This window comes from Cyprinodon tularosa, unplaced genomic scaffold (genome assembly GCF_016077235.1).
Source record: "Cyprinodon tularosa strain WSP-4 unplaced genomic scaffold, ASM1607723v1 ctg114, whole genome shotgun sequence".
Lineage (NCBI taxonomy): Eukaryota > Metazoa > Chordata > Actinopteri > Cyprinodontiformes > Cyprinodontidae > Cyprinodon > Cyprinodon tularosa.
Window position 1 is genome coordinate 1,247,222 of NW_024037937.1, and position 14,877 is coordinate 1,262,098.

At 37.3% G+C, this 14,877-nt stretch overlaps 1 protein-coding gene across 1 annotated transcript; it reads right to left on the reverse strand.

The window, feature by feature from the left end:
• Positions 1-21: 21 nt before the first annotated feature.
• On the reverse strand, positions 22-14,866 carry LOC119795990 (solute carrier organic anion transporter family member 2A1-like; the record flags this gene model as incomplete). The annotated part of the gene is made up of 12 exons (XM_038304275.1): positions 22-1,172; positions 1,262-1,382; positions 4,358-4,422; positions 5,426-5,589; positions 8,325-8,472; positions 9,122-9,323; positions 11,315-11,479; positions 11,571-11,640; positions 12,714-12,853; positions 12,938-13,036; positions 14,036-14,248; positions 14,689-14,866. Coding segments are annotated over 12 exons (1,686 nt in total), but the record flags the coding sequence as incomplete, so codon positions are not given.
• Positions 14,867-14,877: the final 11 nt, after the last annotated feature.

Genomic DNA, 14,877 nt, shown 5'->3' on the forward strand with positions numbered 1-14,877 from the left:
TAATTCATTTAGTTGTTTCCTCATATTGGTTCCCAGTCCTAAGGCAGAATAAAATGTTTATGTACACTGTATAAAAAAAAAAAACAATGAAGATGTTGCTGGGAAAAATAAAAGTTTGCTTTGGTCTTGCTGGGGAACCATTTCTCCCCCATGTGTTCATTGTGTCTCATGCAGCAAACAGTTTCTAAACTTTCTTTAACCAGATTTTTTTTGTGCCACTCTTATACATATTGTCTTATCTTATATATATTTTATGTATATATTCTAAAACTGGACAAATAGGATGTGCTGCAAATACACTAACTTTAATAACCCAATAACAACACAATGTAGGTGCATAACTTATTTTATTGAAAAATATAAAAGAAGTGAAGGTGCTCAATATCTGAAAATTCATTTAAAAAGTTACACTCGATCATACATGAAACCATTATTGGTGTTAAATGTCTCAGGGTATGAGACAAATCAGTAGAAAATAACTTAAATATTAAGCTATATAGTTAATTAGTTAAAGAATATGTTCCCAAATGCAAACAGAAACCAAAGTCCATTCCAGCCTAATATGAACACTTAATGTTCAGTTATTTCATTTTTTTATCATTATTTAATCGTTTATCTAAAATGTAAAATAGGTATTATGAAGTACCCTAACTGCAAACGAGAGATATATAAAGTGGCTCATCTTTAAATGAGCAAAGCTGCTTTCCAACAGGCTCAGCAGTGAGCAGCATGGTACATCCATGCAGGTCCTTCTTATTCTCTCAGTACACAACTGATCCAATATGAAAGCTTCATGTCATTTCTTTGTTTTTAGAGTTATGGTCATTGGATACCATTAAAAAAAAAACTCTGGATTTATCCCTTTTTGAAAAGATCCTCATTCGCAGAAGCAAAGCACCTGGCAGAAACTAGGCCTGCAGAAAATCCAGGTCACAAAGGACAGTCTTTATGGATTCCTCTCACTGAAGCAGCCTTCTGAGGAACACTCTTCTTCAACATGTTCTACTTCATAGCAATGCTGTGAAAAAGGGGGGAGGGGATCTCTGCAGGATCACACTTGTATTTCTGGTTTCTTTTCCAGATCGTACTCCTGGGTCCGCTTTGCCTTCCAGCCCAGAAGGATCAGCAGGACAATGCCCATGATCTTATAACCCACCTGTAAACCCAAGTACCTGTAGAGGTATTAAAAACAAACAAGCTCATTAGCAAATACAATGCATACTTTCAGTGGAGACTTCTTCAGAGCTGTGAATGTTCCTACCTGCTCCTCATCAGGCTGTTGTCATAGTATCCACAGCTAAACTTCTTCCCACACACCTTTCTCCACCCAATGCAGGACATGTCAAAGACCATCCCAAAGAGAGCAGGAGCTGGGAGCCAGGCTAGCACAGACAAATATGAAGTGTGTTTTAAAGCGAATCTGTAACTTTTAGCCAAGATCTTTAACTTGGTTGTAATGGTCCAGAAAGCAAATGCACACAGCACTGTCTAAAAAACTATAGAGCCGACTTTTTAATTTGTTCTTGTCTCTGTTGAAGTCAGGCTCATGTAAGAAATTAGTTTCCATACTTTACAATGGTATTCTATCCCCTACACAAGGTGACACAGTCTACATAAGAAACAAGTGCACTGGAAAAAATCCAAATCTCGATAAGTCATTTTTTCTTAAAATAACCGCATTTGTTCTTGGATTGAGGAGGTAAGAGAGAAATTTTGCCAATGGAACAATTAACATTTAAAATGAGAAAAAATAAATGCATTTTCTTATTTCAAGTAGATATTATCTAATTATCTTATTTTAAGAGTAAAAATACTCATTCCATTGGAAAACTATCTCATTTCCCTTCTCAAATAAAGGGTAAAGACAATTAATTTAACACATTTTTACTTATTTTTAGATTGTCTTTCCAGTGTGGGTAAAAGAAGAAACTTTATCCATCCCAACTGAAGTCTGAGAACAGATAAATAAATGAAGCTGGATGACGTCAAGCTCCAATACTTGGAGGCAGTTCTGTTGGAAAAACACCGTGCAATATTTTGTAAATCTAGCTCAGAAAAAACATGGAGGCAGCGGAGACACATGATGGAGAGACTGTTGAACAAACGGGGCAAATCACCATACTGGGAAAAAGATGTAGAAATAAGTAAACATTTCTTAAATTAAGTGTATTTACCAATGATGATTTTCCAATGGAATGAGTATTTTACTCTCAAAAGAAGATATCTAGATAAAATGCACTTGAAATAAGACATTTCAATTGTGCTTTCTTATTTTAAATGTAAATTGTCTTGTTCCATTGGCAAAATGTCTCTTTTATCTCTTCAATCCAAGAACAAATGCACTTATTTTAAGAAAAAATTACTTATTTCGATTTAGATTTTTTTCCAGTGCACCATATCTTCTGGAGCTGTCCAGTGATTAAGGTTTTTTAGAAGCAGATATATTCCTGTTTGAATAACATCTTTCTCGAAAGCATCCCATGTAATTGTGAATCCGTATACTTAGGGAACATTTAATTTAATAGCTGGACTCTGGGGGACAAAAAAGCTGCTGTTAATGTCACTAGAAAATTGTTAAAGCCTGAAGCTCCTAAAGTTGAGGACTGGGTCAATATTGAACAGGACAACCACATTCTGGAGGAGCTATCTTTTTCTGTTCAAGGTTGAAGGGAATCATTCTTCAGGATGTGGTCTAAATGGACAAACTATGTAAAATCAGTAATCCCTGTGGACTAAATATGTCTTTCACATTTAAATTCTGCTGTACTGTGTATTGTACCACTGCTCAGGAAGATGGAAAATTTTCTTTCTGATTGTGCTTTTCCCCTAATATAAGAAAAATCCGACTAGACCCACCCCCCACACTCAATATTCTGTTATGGATGTTTGGTTATTATACACAAATCCTGGATTGGCTTATATTATTCCTGCTCATACTTCCATCGAGATGGAAGCTGGTCTGTATGAAGTAATTGTAACTTGCTTCTCCAAATAAAAGGTTAAATAAAAACTATAAATTTCCTTTGTGTTTTGGGATCTTATAGCAGACAAGCAGACTGAGAAGATGCCTGGTAAATTCAAGGCCACACTATAGAATAAATCATTCATCAGAGAACCTAAAATGTGTTTTATTAGGTAAGGGTCATATCCGTTTTGTTGGCTAATAGCTTAGTTAACTCTGTAAAGCAGCACTCAGGTTCACATAATTCATTCAGCAACAGATCGACCCTCTCAAGTTACATAGCAGTTTTCTAAAAAGAGCAACCCGAAGTGAGCATCAACATGAATCAAGGGCTGCATATTGACCTGGAAAATCATTCCTTGTATCTCAAGCCTTAAGTCAACATCAAACTGTTCACAGATGGCACAACAACACATGTTAAGCTAAAACTCCACACTGAAAAGTCATAACAATCAGGTTTGGCTGAGCTGTGGTGTGAAATTAAGCCACAGCTGTCATGATTCTTCCCTTTTGGACTTTTTGGTTCTGTTTACGTTTTCTTTTGGGGTTCTCAGTTATGCTTAATTTTATGTTACTCTGTGTTTGTCAAGATTTATATCATCTTTGAATCCTTAGTTTTACTAGTCCTGGTTATTTCTTTCTATGTCTTGTAGCTCTATTTTCTTTCCTTTAGTTTACAGTTAGATCCTGTTTTGCCTTGTTATTCTTTGTTGCACCCTAGAGTCCCTTTTCTTTCCCCTTATCTCCTTTTAAGTTGCTCCTGTCCACACCTGCACCCTATCAGCTGATTAGTCCATTCATTGTTTGTTTCTCCCATGTATACACCTCCTGTGAAGTTCCTCTTTGCAGGAAAGTCTTCCTTTTGTATGTAGGTACCTCCTGAGTGTCTCTTCGTTTTGGTTCCCTGCCTGTTCAGTCTGGGTTTGTGCTTCTTTTGCCACCAAATTCATTATTAAACCGACAAGAAACAATCTCTGCTTCCGTCTCTGCCTCTACAAACATCAACCAAATCTGACGACAGTACATCTTTATGACAACGATTGCATGGAAATCCAAACTCCAACATCCAAATAATCCAAATCTGTTTAGTTTTTTTAATCAGTTTTGAAGCATTTTCTTATTGGTTGATTGCGGATTCATTGATCCATTTCCTAATTACCTCAACAGTAAGAAACTAGTGAGTAAACTTTATTTCACAGGATAAAACAAAAATAAAAGGTGGTTCACTATAAAACCAACCCAGAAATTAAAAGCATAAAACAACTGCTATATTATCATAATGACATTAAAATGGAAACAATAAGATTTTGGTTCAAAATTAAAAATACTTTTAAAACACCAGCTAACTTTTCTGTCTAGTATTTATTCAGCATATTCATTTAAGGTTAAACTTACCCAATATTCTCATTAGTAAGAACTGAACTCCTATAGCGAAAGATTTCTCATCAAAGGAAACACATCTGAAATACAGAAAGAAATACATCACTCAACTTTCTAGAGCAGAACAGATTAGTAATCTATTAACAGATCTAGAATATTCAGAGACATGGAAAAACTTGCTGGTAAACCTTATAAATAATCATCAGTTATCTTTTATATGATTTCACACCAAAGGATAGAAGCACATAGGAAAGCGACTGAAGTCTAATTTTTTGGGGTGTTGAAAAGATTGGAAATGGGCTGTTCAGATTTCCATAAAAAAGTTGGAGTTGCATATGTGAAAAGAATGCATTTCTCTTTACAGATTGAATTTTATGAATCTAAATTGTGTTTCAGAGATCACAATCTCATCACTACAAGCCCCATAAGAAACGCTCACCCTTTTTTCTCTCTCCAAAATGTCATTTACAAAGCTGGCTGTGACTCCATCCTGGAGAGAAAAATCAGCTGTGCTGCTCCCATCAACACCTTCCTTTATAGGTGTTGGAGATCGGCCTGTTTTTCGGTGTAGTCCTGTTTCTCTGACTGTGACTGGCTGGATGTGCTCTCTTTATCCTCTGACATGGGAGCTGGCTCAGAGCTCGTCTGCCTGGCTGTGTGTTTCCTGGACTGGGCCGCCTTTTACAGTTTTTAGTATCTCTGCTTCCATCTCCTTGAACCCCAGTCGTCCTCGGCAGATGGCCGCTCACTGAGCCTGGTTCTGCTGGAGGTTTTTTTCCTGTTAAAAGGGAATTTTTCCTCTCCACTGTTGCTACAAGCATGCTTAGTATGAGGGATTGCATTCGAGTCAATGAATCGATGCAATCAACTGGTTTTCCTTAAATAGAAAATTTTGAATCAATTTGACTGTATGATATGGTGAACTATAATGTGCCTTGAGATGACGTGTTGTGAATTGACGATATATAAATAAACTGAATTAAAGTATTAAAACATGTTTACAACAATAATGGAACAGAATTAAATTATTAAAATACCAGCATGTCTGTTTATCCATCCACATTGGCATAGTTTTTTTTTTACCTGAGCACCATCATGTACAGAGGGTTGTGAGTGAGGCAGGCAATCAGCGAGGCCAGAGAGATGAGCAGGATGACAGGGAGGAGAAAATGAGGGCAGCTGTTTGCACAAGGAACTGGTTTGGCGCGGCCGTGGCCGCCGTGTATACACATGCAGTTGGTGTATTCCTGTATCCGATGGGAAAACAAAGGACATTTTAGGAACTTCCTCTGATCTGAGATATCATTGTTGTTATTAGCAGTAGCCAGACAGCTATGCATCCAAACCCTAAGGATAATAATATAAAATTTCAAGTTTTCTTGAATTAATGAGAATTATTGGTAATCATGATAAAATAAGGTCACAGTCAAAGTGATATTTCACTACACATTTTATCACATATTCATATTTCCTCAATAGGTACATTTCATTATCTTCTGGTCTTTGTAACATAGCAACATTAAATCTTCCTACAATGATATTTTTTACATATTTATGCAGCTGGCGATGCTCAAGATCTTTACATCACTAACACAAGATTGACCAAATTCCAAAAAGATTCACAAAATGAAAAGAAACTATACAATGAATAAGAAAAATAAATTGTGAGTGAAGGAGAAGTTAAATGCCTATTATTTCAGTGAAAATGTGATGAAATGTTATTAGTCCTATGATGACATGATGACAGTTTTACTTTTTGCTTTTCATCCTGAAATGTGTTTGCTTTTATATGGTTTATTAAGGCTCCCAAGAGGCATCTCCAGTAATTCATGCAAAATAAACAAAAAGCCATTTAGAGATTTGTGTGACTGGGTCCTTTGATTCCGCCTCCATAGAAACTGAAGAATAATGAACCTGACTTTAGTGCATTAATCCCTTAAGCTAGCTGAAAGCAGTAATACCTCTCTATAACCTTTAGTATTGCGTCGGTGGATGGCAAAATGTATGGATCTAATATATAAGCTACAAAAATCCAGCATCTAGCAGATTTTTCACAAGCTGTGGTTTATGCTGGTGAAGATTCTCAGTCATCCAGGTCGTAGTCATTTAAAAAAAAAGTAAAAAAAACAATCCACTGGGTTTTGTTTCCAAGTCTGAGGATGTTTTGCTTCCCATCAAGGAAGCTTTATCAACTCAAAATGTCAGGAATAGCGTTGAGTTTGAGGTTTTATACAGTAGCCCATCCTTGGTTTTGGTTTGAAATCATGTAAATTAAAACAGGCGAAGGTTCCGCCCCTTTGGAATGGGGGTCGTTTAGTTTCTTTTGTTAGCCTGCAATGCCCCCTACCTCTCTGTCTCTGAAAGGTGGGTCGTTAAAGGGGATTGTTGGCCTGGCTGAATAGGCGAGGTCTTCTGTTCCCCTGTAAAGGGGTTGGACTTGCTATGATAGTGGGAAGGGATCAAATCTATTGCTGCGTTGTAGAATTTTGAAAGCCGAAATCTGAGTCTAGCCCCTCTGTTTAGGGTTAGTTTTTCTTTCTTAACATAGATGGCTTCCTTCACGCCCCTCTCAGTCCACCTATTTTCTTTGTCCAAAATGTGAACATTCTGGTCCTCAAAAAAATGTCCTTTGTCCTTAAGGGGTAGATGCACCGCAGAGTCTTGTCCCAAAGAGGTCTATTTTGATGGGCTACTATAAAAAACCTTGAAATTAACGCTATTCCTGACATTTTGAATTGAAAAGGCTTCCTGGATGGGAAGCAAAACATCTTCAAACTTGGAAACAATGTCCAGTGGATTGTTTTTCACTTTTTTTATCACAAGCTGTGATGTTTCCACATCTCTTTTTCTTCGTCTTTAAGCTGTGATTGGAAATGCTGTGAATTAGTTTTCCTTTTAAATCCCAGCTGCACGATACACAATTCTTAAAGTCTCGCTATTGATATCCATATTTGTTAGTATGGTTATGTTATGTTAACTGCTAACCATATTCCATATTATCTACTTATTTTAGCAGGGGTTCTATGTCCGACATCTATGCAATGTATTACATATTTCTGACATGCATAAGAAAGCCTCATAAAACAGGGTCAGCGGTAATAGAAAAAAGCTGGGGTAAATTCCTGCATACCAAGGCTTTTCCAATTCAGAAAGGTACAAAGTCATTATCCCAGGAAAGATTTTGACAATAAATTACAAGGACAATACAAACACTCACGCTTGACGTCCACATTAACCAGTATATATTTTGTTCCTAACTTGTATGAAATCTCAAAAAAAAAAAAAAAAAAGTCTAGCATAATAAAAACTGAAAAAAATTACAAAAAATTTATTTCTAAAACAAAAATAAAAAAAAGAAAACTAAAGAAAATGTTATCTTTGAAACATAAGTTCAAGATAATGCAAATTCATAAAACGGAATTTCAAAAAACAGAAATTTGAAAAGAATAAAATAAAATTTGAAAACAAAATTAATTTGGAAAAAGTTCAATTAGAAAAAAGAAAAATTATGAAAAACAACTTTTAAATAGATTGTAATAAATAAAAAAATCTGAAAACAACATTAAATTTTTTTTGAAAAGGACAATAATTTGAAGGAAAAAAACAGAGAAATCAGAAAGTTGTTCTCGAAAACTTGTTTTTGATTCAAAAGTTTTTAAAATGTTGATTTTTGGATTGCATTCCTTTCAATTTTTCATTAGCAAAACATGTCTGCTTAGGACAATAAAGGAACTCAGTTTAGCCTACAGTATAACATACAGGGTATTTTAGTCCCTGGTTAATTTAGTAATCCCTTTTAAATTAATAAGGTATTTCTAAGATCAAGTAAGTTGAATTTCTACTTTCCTATTTTTAAATAAACATATTTCTGTTAAATTTAATGCTGTTTTCCTCTGATATATATTTTCTTATCTATATTAAAAACCAGCAAGTTTATATGTATAGAGAGAAGCATGAAGACCACCGTAGAGAGGGTACAGACCTGAACTCTGAAAGTGCTGTTGGGGTCTTTGGTGAAGTTCGTGCAGCCTGCATGGCAGGGAGAAATGTATTCGACGCCATCAGAGCCACAGACAGGATGGAAGGTGCTCTCAGGACAACCGCAGCTGGCATAGCACTTGGATAATGGCCTGTAGAGGGCAGCATCGTTAAACAACAAGCACTGGGTGATGATCCAAAGTAAGTGAACACTCTAGTGAATTACAGACACAGTTTGACTAGTTTATTTTCCAGAATATCGAATCAACCTAATATATTTTTTCTAGAATTAAAGAGAATGCATCTTATTTAATCGACCAATATAAAACGCGTTACATCCTCAATGTGTTTTTTCACCATTCTTATGAGTGAGCAAAAATCCTACGTTTAAAAACCAGGATAAAATAAGCTTTTATTTTAAAACAAGAGATCGAAAATTTTAGAAGACTCACAATGAGAGGAATGTTCATATCTGAGCTGTGATATCTATAAGCTCCTAAGAAGAATAATATGTTTTTTTTTTATTAAGATAAACACAAAAAAATTAAGTTTTACCATTAAGTTTTAAATTAATTTCACACTATCCAAAATAAAAGCACTTTCTGGTTTGAGAGTCTGGTTGAGAATAATTGAATCATAATAATGATTAGATAATGGAATGAGGTCTTAGATTCATTTCATATAATTTAGGTGAAATTAAAGGATTCCTATTTTTTTATAAAACGGGTCAATACTCAGATCTTAAGAGATGACAGAACAGCGAACAGTCATCTATGAGCCGGCCTGACGGTCTTTGCTAACCTGGACTGTGCGATCTGATGGTTGACCTCAGAGACCTTGTGTGTGTCGCAGCCCATGAAGAAGAGAGGGATGCAGAGGAGGGTGGAAATGGTCAGCATCATGACGGAGAAACGTGGGATGCTCTTCAGAGAAAGGCCCATCCGCTTCATGATCACGCCACCGATCAGCATCCCCACAGCCACGGAGGGCAGGTTCACAGCGCCTGGGAAATATCAGCCAACCTGCATTTTTACACACATCTAGGAACAACAGCTTTAAGACAAAGTTTTAATTTATAAGTTAATGAGCACCGAATCTATATTCATTTTAGAAGGTCCTTTTTTTCAACGTAGGGAAATAAAAATAAAAAACACTTTAATGGTTTCATAACCCAGTAAATGTAGAAATGTTTGAAAATTAAATGTGTTTGTGTCTCTATCCCAAACAGTTTCAAAGTCTTACATATCTCCCCACGTTGTTTATCTAATTTATCTATATTTCATCAAACCAAAAAAGACTTAATCAGATTCATAATGTCAGCCACAGTGGGGGACACCCTTTGGGAGTCAAGATCAAACTTTCCCACCAGAGAAAACTGTTTCAGCTGCAATGCATTGTGGTGGATGCATTATACTCCATGTCTGTTCTCAAACCACCAACAGTTTTGGTGAAACAGCATGATGCTACCACCAGTAGTCTAGGTGTAAAAAAACAAGAAGGGGGATGGTGGATTTTTTTTTTTTTTGAGTATACATAGCCTAATTAATATAGTCTATTAACCTAAAGCAATATGCATGGTCTGGTTATTACATGACAGGTACGCCGGTCATTGACCTTGGAAAATGCACCGTACAGTAGATCTGCAGTCAGACCCTGGACTGGCATGGCTATCACTGGCCCTATATAGTTAGGGACTAATTTCCCACTGGGATCAGCTTCATAGTCATGGTAGGACACTTCTTTGATTTATTTTGCTCAGGCTACTCATAAGCCCCCAGCCCGCCAAATGTTGGAAGGACAATATTATCGCCATTACTGTTAATATATAGTAGAAATGTTACACATTTAGTAATAAAATGTCACAGGGGATGGTATGGGGGGATGGTCATTTAGCAAGGGGGAGGATTTTTAAGATTTTTTTTAAGAAGGGGGATGCCATCCCCCCTCAACTCGAGTACTGGCTACCACCACCGTGCCTGGTAGAGGGTACAGCTTTCTTTGGCCTTAATGTCTCACCTTGTTTCTCCAAACATTCTTATTGGCGTCGCTGACAAAAAGCCCAGATGCTAATTTTAAACCCAGCTTGAAGATGTTTGCTTAAGAGGGTTTTATTCCTCATTCAGCAACGTCTCAGCAAATCATTGTGAAAAACTGGGTTCATGTTGGTCAGCAAGTCTGGAGCAGATCATTTATTTTTTACTAAATAAGTGACACATCTGAATATCTAGTTAAGAGTTTTGAGGGATGAATTGAACAATGGGTTCAGATTTGGCCCAGAAAGTTTTTTTTTTTTAATGAGAACTTCATTTATCCCCTTAACTTCCATGGTCTACAAAGTACTGATTAATCCATGGAGTAAAACAAACTATTTTAATACAGACAAGAAAAAAGGGAATCTTATCAATTTTAACTTGACCAATAAGTACCAATTATTGAAATATTTTGGTAAAAATCTGCAAATAACTTTACCTTAATGTGTACTGTAAGTATGACCTCATGTGGATTTAAAACATCTACATTAAATGTATATGTTCATACATCTAGTTCTATTTTTTATATAAAGGGTCCAGTTGCATATTTGAAAAATAAAAGATTACAAACACCAAAATACAATGGCTGTTTCAGAATAAATGTATCTGTAGGTGGCAGTGTTGTTTTTTTAATGGGGGCACAAAACACTGGAATAATCAAAAAAGAAGAAAATAGTTCATTGTTGATATTAAATGTGACTTAGAGCTGCAGGTTGCACCTCTGATCTAATAAGTGGAGCACCTTAACTTCTAAAGTGTTTTTAAAGTAAAACCTTAGAGGTAAAAGTAACTGTTTTCTTATCATGTAAATCCTAATAAGAATTGATTTGGTGTTACCTTGAATACAGGAGCCATAACAGGACTAGAACTAGTCCCAGAGGGGTTCTGACCCCTGTTGGCTCCCATCTAGAACCATCTATCAAAGAGGAGTATTTAATTAGTGTCCTGACTGTAGCATACCTACCTACTAGCAGGCTGCTGTAGGCAACTGAAGCTCCATATTGTCTCTCCAGGAACTTGTTGAGGAAGGTAGCAAGGCCTGCTATGACGGAGGAAAAACAGCACTGGGCCAGAACCAGCAAGACGAAGAGAGGACTCAACAGCATGCGGACAAACATCCGGGGAAACACTGACCAGAACACACAGGAACACGGATTAGTACAACACTACTGGATGCCTATGAGGATATATGCCTAGAAGCCGGTCTTTGATATACTTACGTTTAAGGAACTCAACTAAAGACATTTCCTTCCTTAAGTCATCGTTGGAGTCAGTTTCACTCTCGGTGCTCTAGAAAACAGTAAAAGAGTAACATCAGCTCTTCTTCACACACAAAAGAACTATAATCATTTGACCACAGTGTAATAAGTGCGGAATGCCAGACATTCGGAAAGATTGGAAAAATCCTACGAAGCTGCCTCTTCTTGGTATATGTGTTTTAGGCAACAGCTACGCATTCTTACCTGACCCCAAATTAAGTTCTTCACCTTTTGGAGAAAAATCTGTGTTTAATATTTATCCAAATGGAGACAGCAACAAGCTCTCTGGATGGATGGGGCGGAAAAAGCACCGGATGCCACCAAAGAAAGCCCAATTCAAATACTGGATGATTCTTTTTTTTTTTTGCAATGCATGTGTTTACAGTTGCAGCTGTTTGTAACATTTGTTAACATGTAAATGGAAGAAGACAAAGGAGTTTGAGCTCAAAGAACCCACACCCAAAATAAAATCTATAGCACATATTGGGGATCAGTTAGACTGATGTCAAAATCATCAGTATCAGCCAAGAATGATCTCTAATGCCCAATGATGAGTACGGTGGAGGGTACTCATCCACCGTATGATGGGTACTCATCCACCGTATGATGAGTACGGTGGATGAGTACCACCGTACTCATCAAACAGACCCACAGACTCTGTGGGTCTGTTTTTCTACCATGCGGACATGTTGGATCAATGACATCAATGACTATTTAATGACAGCAGGATATTTTCAATAGACTTTTGGAATCTTTAAGAAGTAAAATAAAAAAATAAAGAATTTTTAAGTGAGACACAATATTAATATAATTAATAATATAAAAAAAAAACATTGGATTACAGAATATAGAAAGAAGCAGGAAGGAAAAGAGTGCTTTTAATAAGACAGAGTGTCTTTCATTGAATCCTTATCAGACTGTCTACAGAACATGCATGTACTAACACAAAACCATGTGTGACATCAGAGTCAAGGACTGTAGTGACAATACACTACCAGTAGGGGTCAGTAAGAAACCAAAGAAAACCTTTTGTATATCTAAAAAAAAAAAAGTTTTATACAAATCTGCCTCAAAACATTCCTGTACTGGTGGGATCTTACTTACATTCACCTCTATATTCATTTGGCGGGGAAAGAAGAAGTAAGGGATGGAGGTGATAACCAGACAGCCGGTAGAAATAAGCAGACCGATCCACCAAGCCCCCACCCAGCGCGGGTCGCCTGGTCTCAACTCCTGCTCGGCACCTGAAGCAAACAACATTGAGCTCAGAGTCGTCACAGGCAGGATGGAAATGAGCTGCAGGGTGTGTTTGAAGACTTTATCATTACCCAAACCGCTTCTGTTCACGTCCACATAGATCCGCAGCATGACTGAGCCCAGCAGGTAGCCGATAGCAGGTCCGAATACAGACACAGCAAACAGGATGGCTGTGAACGACAAGACAGAGGGTCAAGAGAATCATTACAGGCAATGCATCAAATTAAAGAATAAATAAAAACATTTATAGGGGGAAAAAATGAGATAAGTGAATTGTTCTAAAATAGAATGTAACACATTTTCAGTCTATTTTAATCTGGTACCTTTATATACAATCTGGTTCAAGTATTTATTCTTTAAAAAATTATCTTAAAAAATCTAGTTGCTCTCTGAGGGCTGGATGGGTTTGAAGATAAATCGGATGTAGGGATACTTAAAGCAGGGTTGGGTTATAAAGCCATACCCAAAAGGTCTGAACCTCTCATAGAGCTGTCTCCAACCCTGCAAAATGAAACCCACAAGGAAACGGTCATCTGCATGGATTGACAAGCTTTAAGCAAAGACAGCAGTAGTTTCAAAAGCAGCCAAAAGGCCCGCAGAACCTGTAGGGGAGCTGCAGAGATCCACAGCTCAGGTAGGAAAACTATCCCACCGAGCAAACGTCTACATTTGGTTGAAAACTGAAAGGGGAAAAGCCTTAACTTTCAGATCTTTGAAAAGATGTTTAAAACTTGGTTTTAAACATTTACAAGTCTATTAGTGGACTACTGAACTATTTCTGGACTAAATCAAGACTATGACGGATTACCAGATTTAGCCTGAAAACCAACGTCTAAATAACGTCTTGCATTTGGTGGGTGTAAACTGTGAATCTAACCTTTGAAGACAGCTTTGTTTTAAAGAGAACCATAGAAAAATGTATTTTAAAGTTTGCTACATCCATGCGAGGAGGCATGGTAAACATATTTAGATTATCATTTGTATATAAAAAATATGCAAATCCACATCACCAATATGCTCCACTGTGAGGATTAACATTAGAAAACATGAGAAAGTCAAAGAGGTATAAATCCTTTTGCAAAGCACTGCATAACAACAGGAGCCTTTAACTAATTTCTGGTTATGTACACACACTGGTCTGCTGTATCTCTGCACCCCCGGTTATTCACCTATGTAGAGAGGGGAGTTTTGCTGTCCTGCAAAATCATCAATGTAGGAAATGCCAAAGGGCTGGATGGGCACCGAGCCGGCGCCAAAGAGCAGCTGAGCGATGGGCATGAGCACCCACAGTTTCCTGGAGTCCGACAGTCGCCCGGTGTCTTCGCGGCCGCAGGATTCTGTTCTGCTGGAGTTTTCACGTAGGTTGCAGATATCATGGCGACCTGGATTGAAACAGGCAGTCACACATGGTCAGTTTATATAAGGAAAAAAAAGCACAAAAACAGACAGTTAATGAAGGAAGCTGAACTTTTTTCCTATTTCCTGAAGCTTATCTGGCCTTCTTCTGACAACAGCATACTGAGGTCATTTTAAAAGGCAGAAGACGGATTCTGTTACTGCAAATGAAATACTCTGAGGGTAACTCTAATCACTGCAGCTTTTAGCTGCAACAGATTCTTTAGTTCATCTTAAAGTTTACATGTAAATGATGAGGGAACCCTTTAGACCTTTGCAGTCGTCTAAGAAACCAAACCCCAGAGTCGACTCCTTAAAATTGCTTTGACAAGTTTGTATATTTGTGAGTTAACCACTCTGGACCTGCTCAGTCGACACACGTCATGTGGTTTTGGTTTGTTTATCTGTGTGTGCAGCTCGTTCTTACTGTGTAAAACCGACTCGTATTCGTAGGGCTGCGACAAGAAGTGAGGTAAGGTGAGGATCATGGCACTGACAGCCATCAGCAGTCCACCGATGCCGATGACGCGAGGACGGTGAACCCGGCTGCCAAAGTAGCTCACAAACACAATCAGAATGCAGTTGCTGACCTGTCGAACAGAAAACACAGAATCAA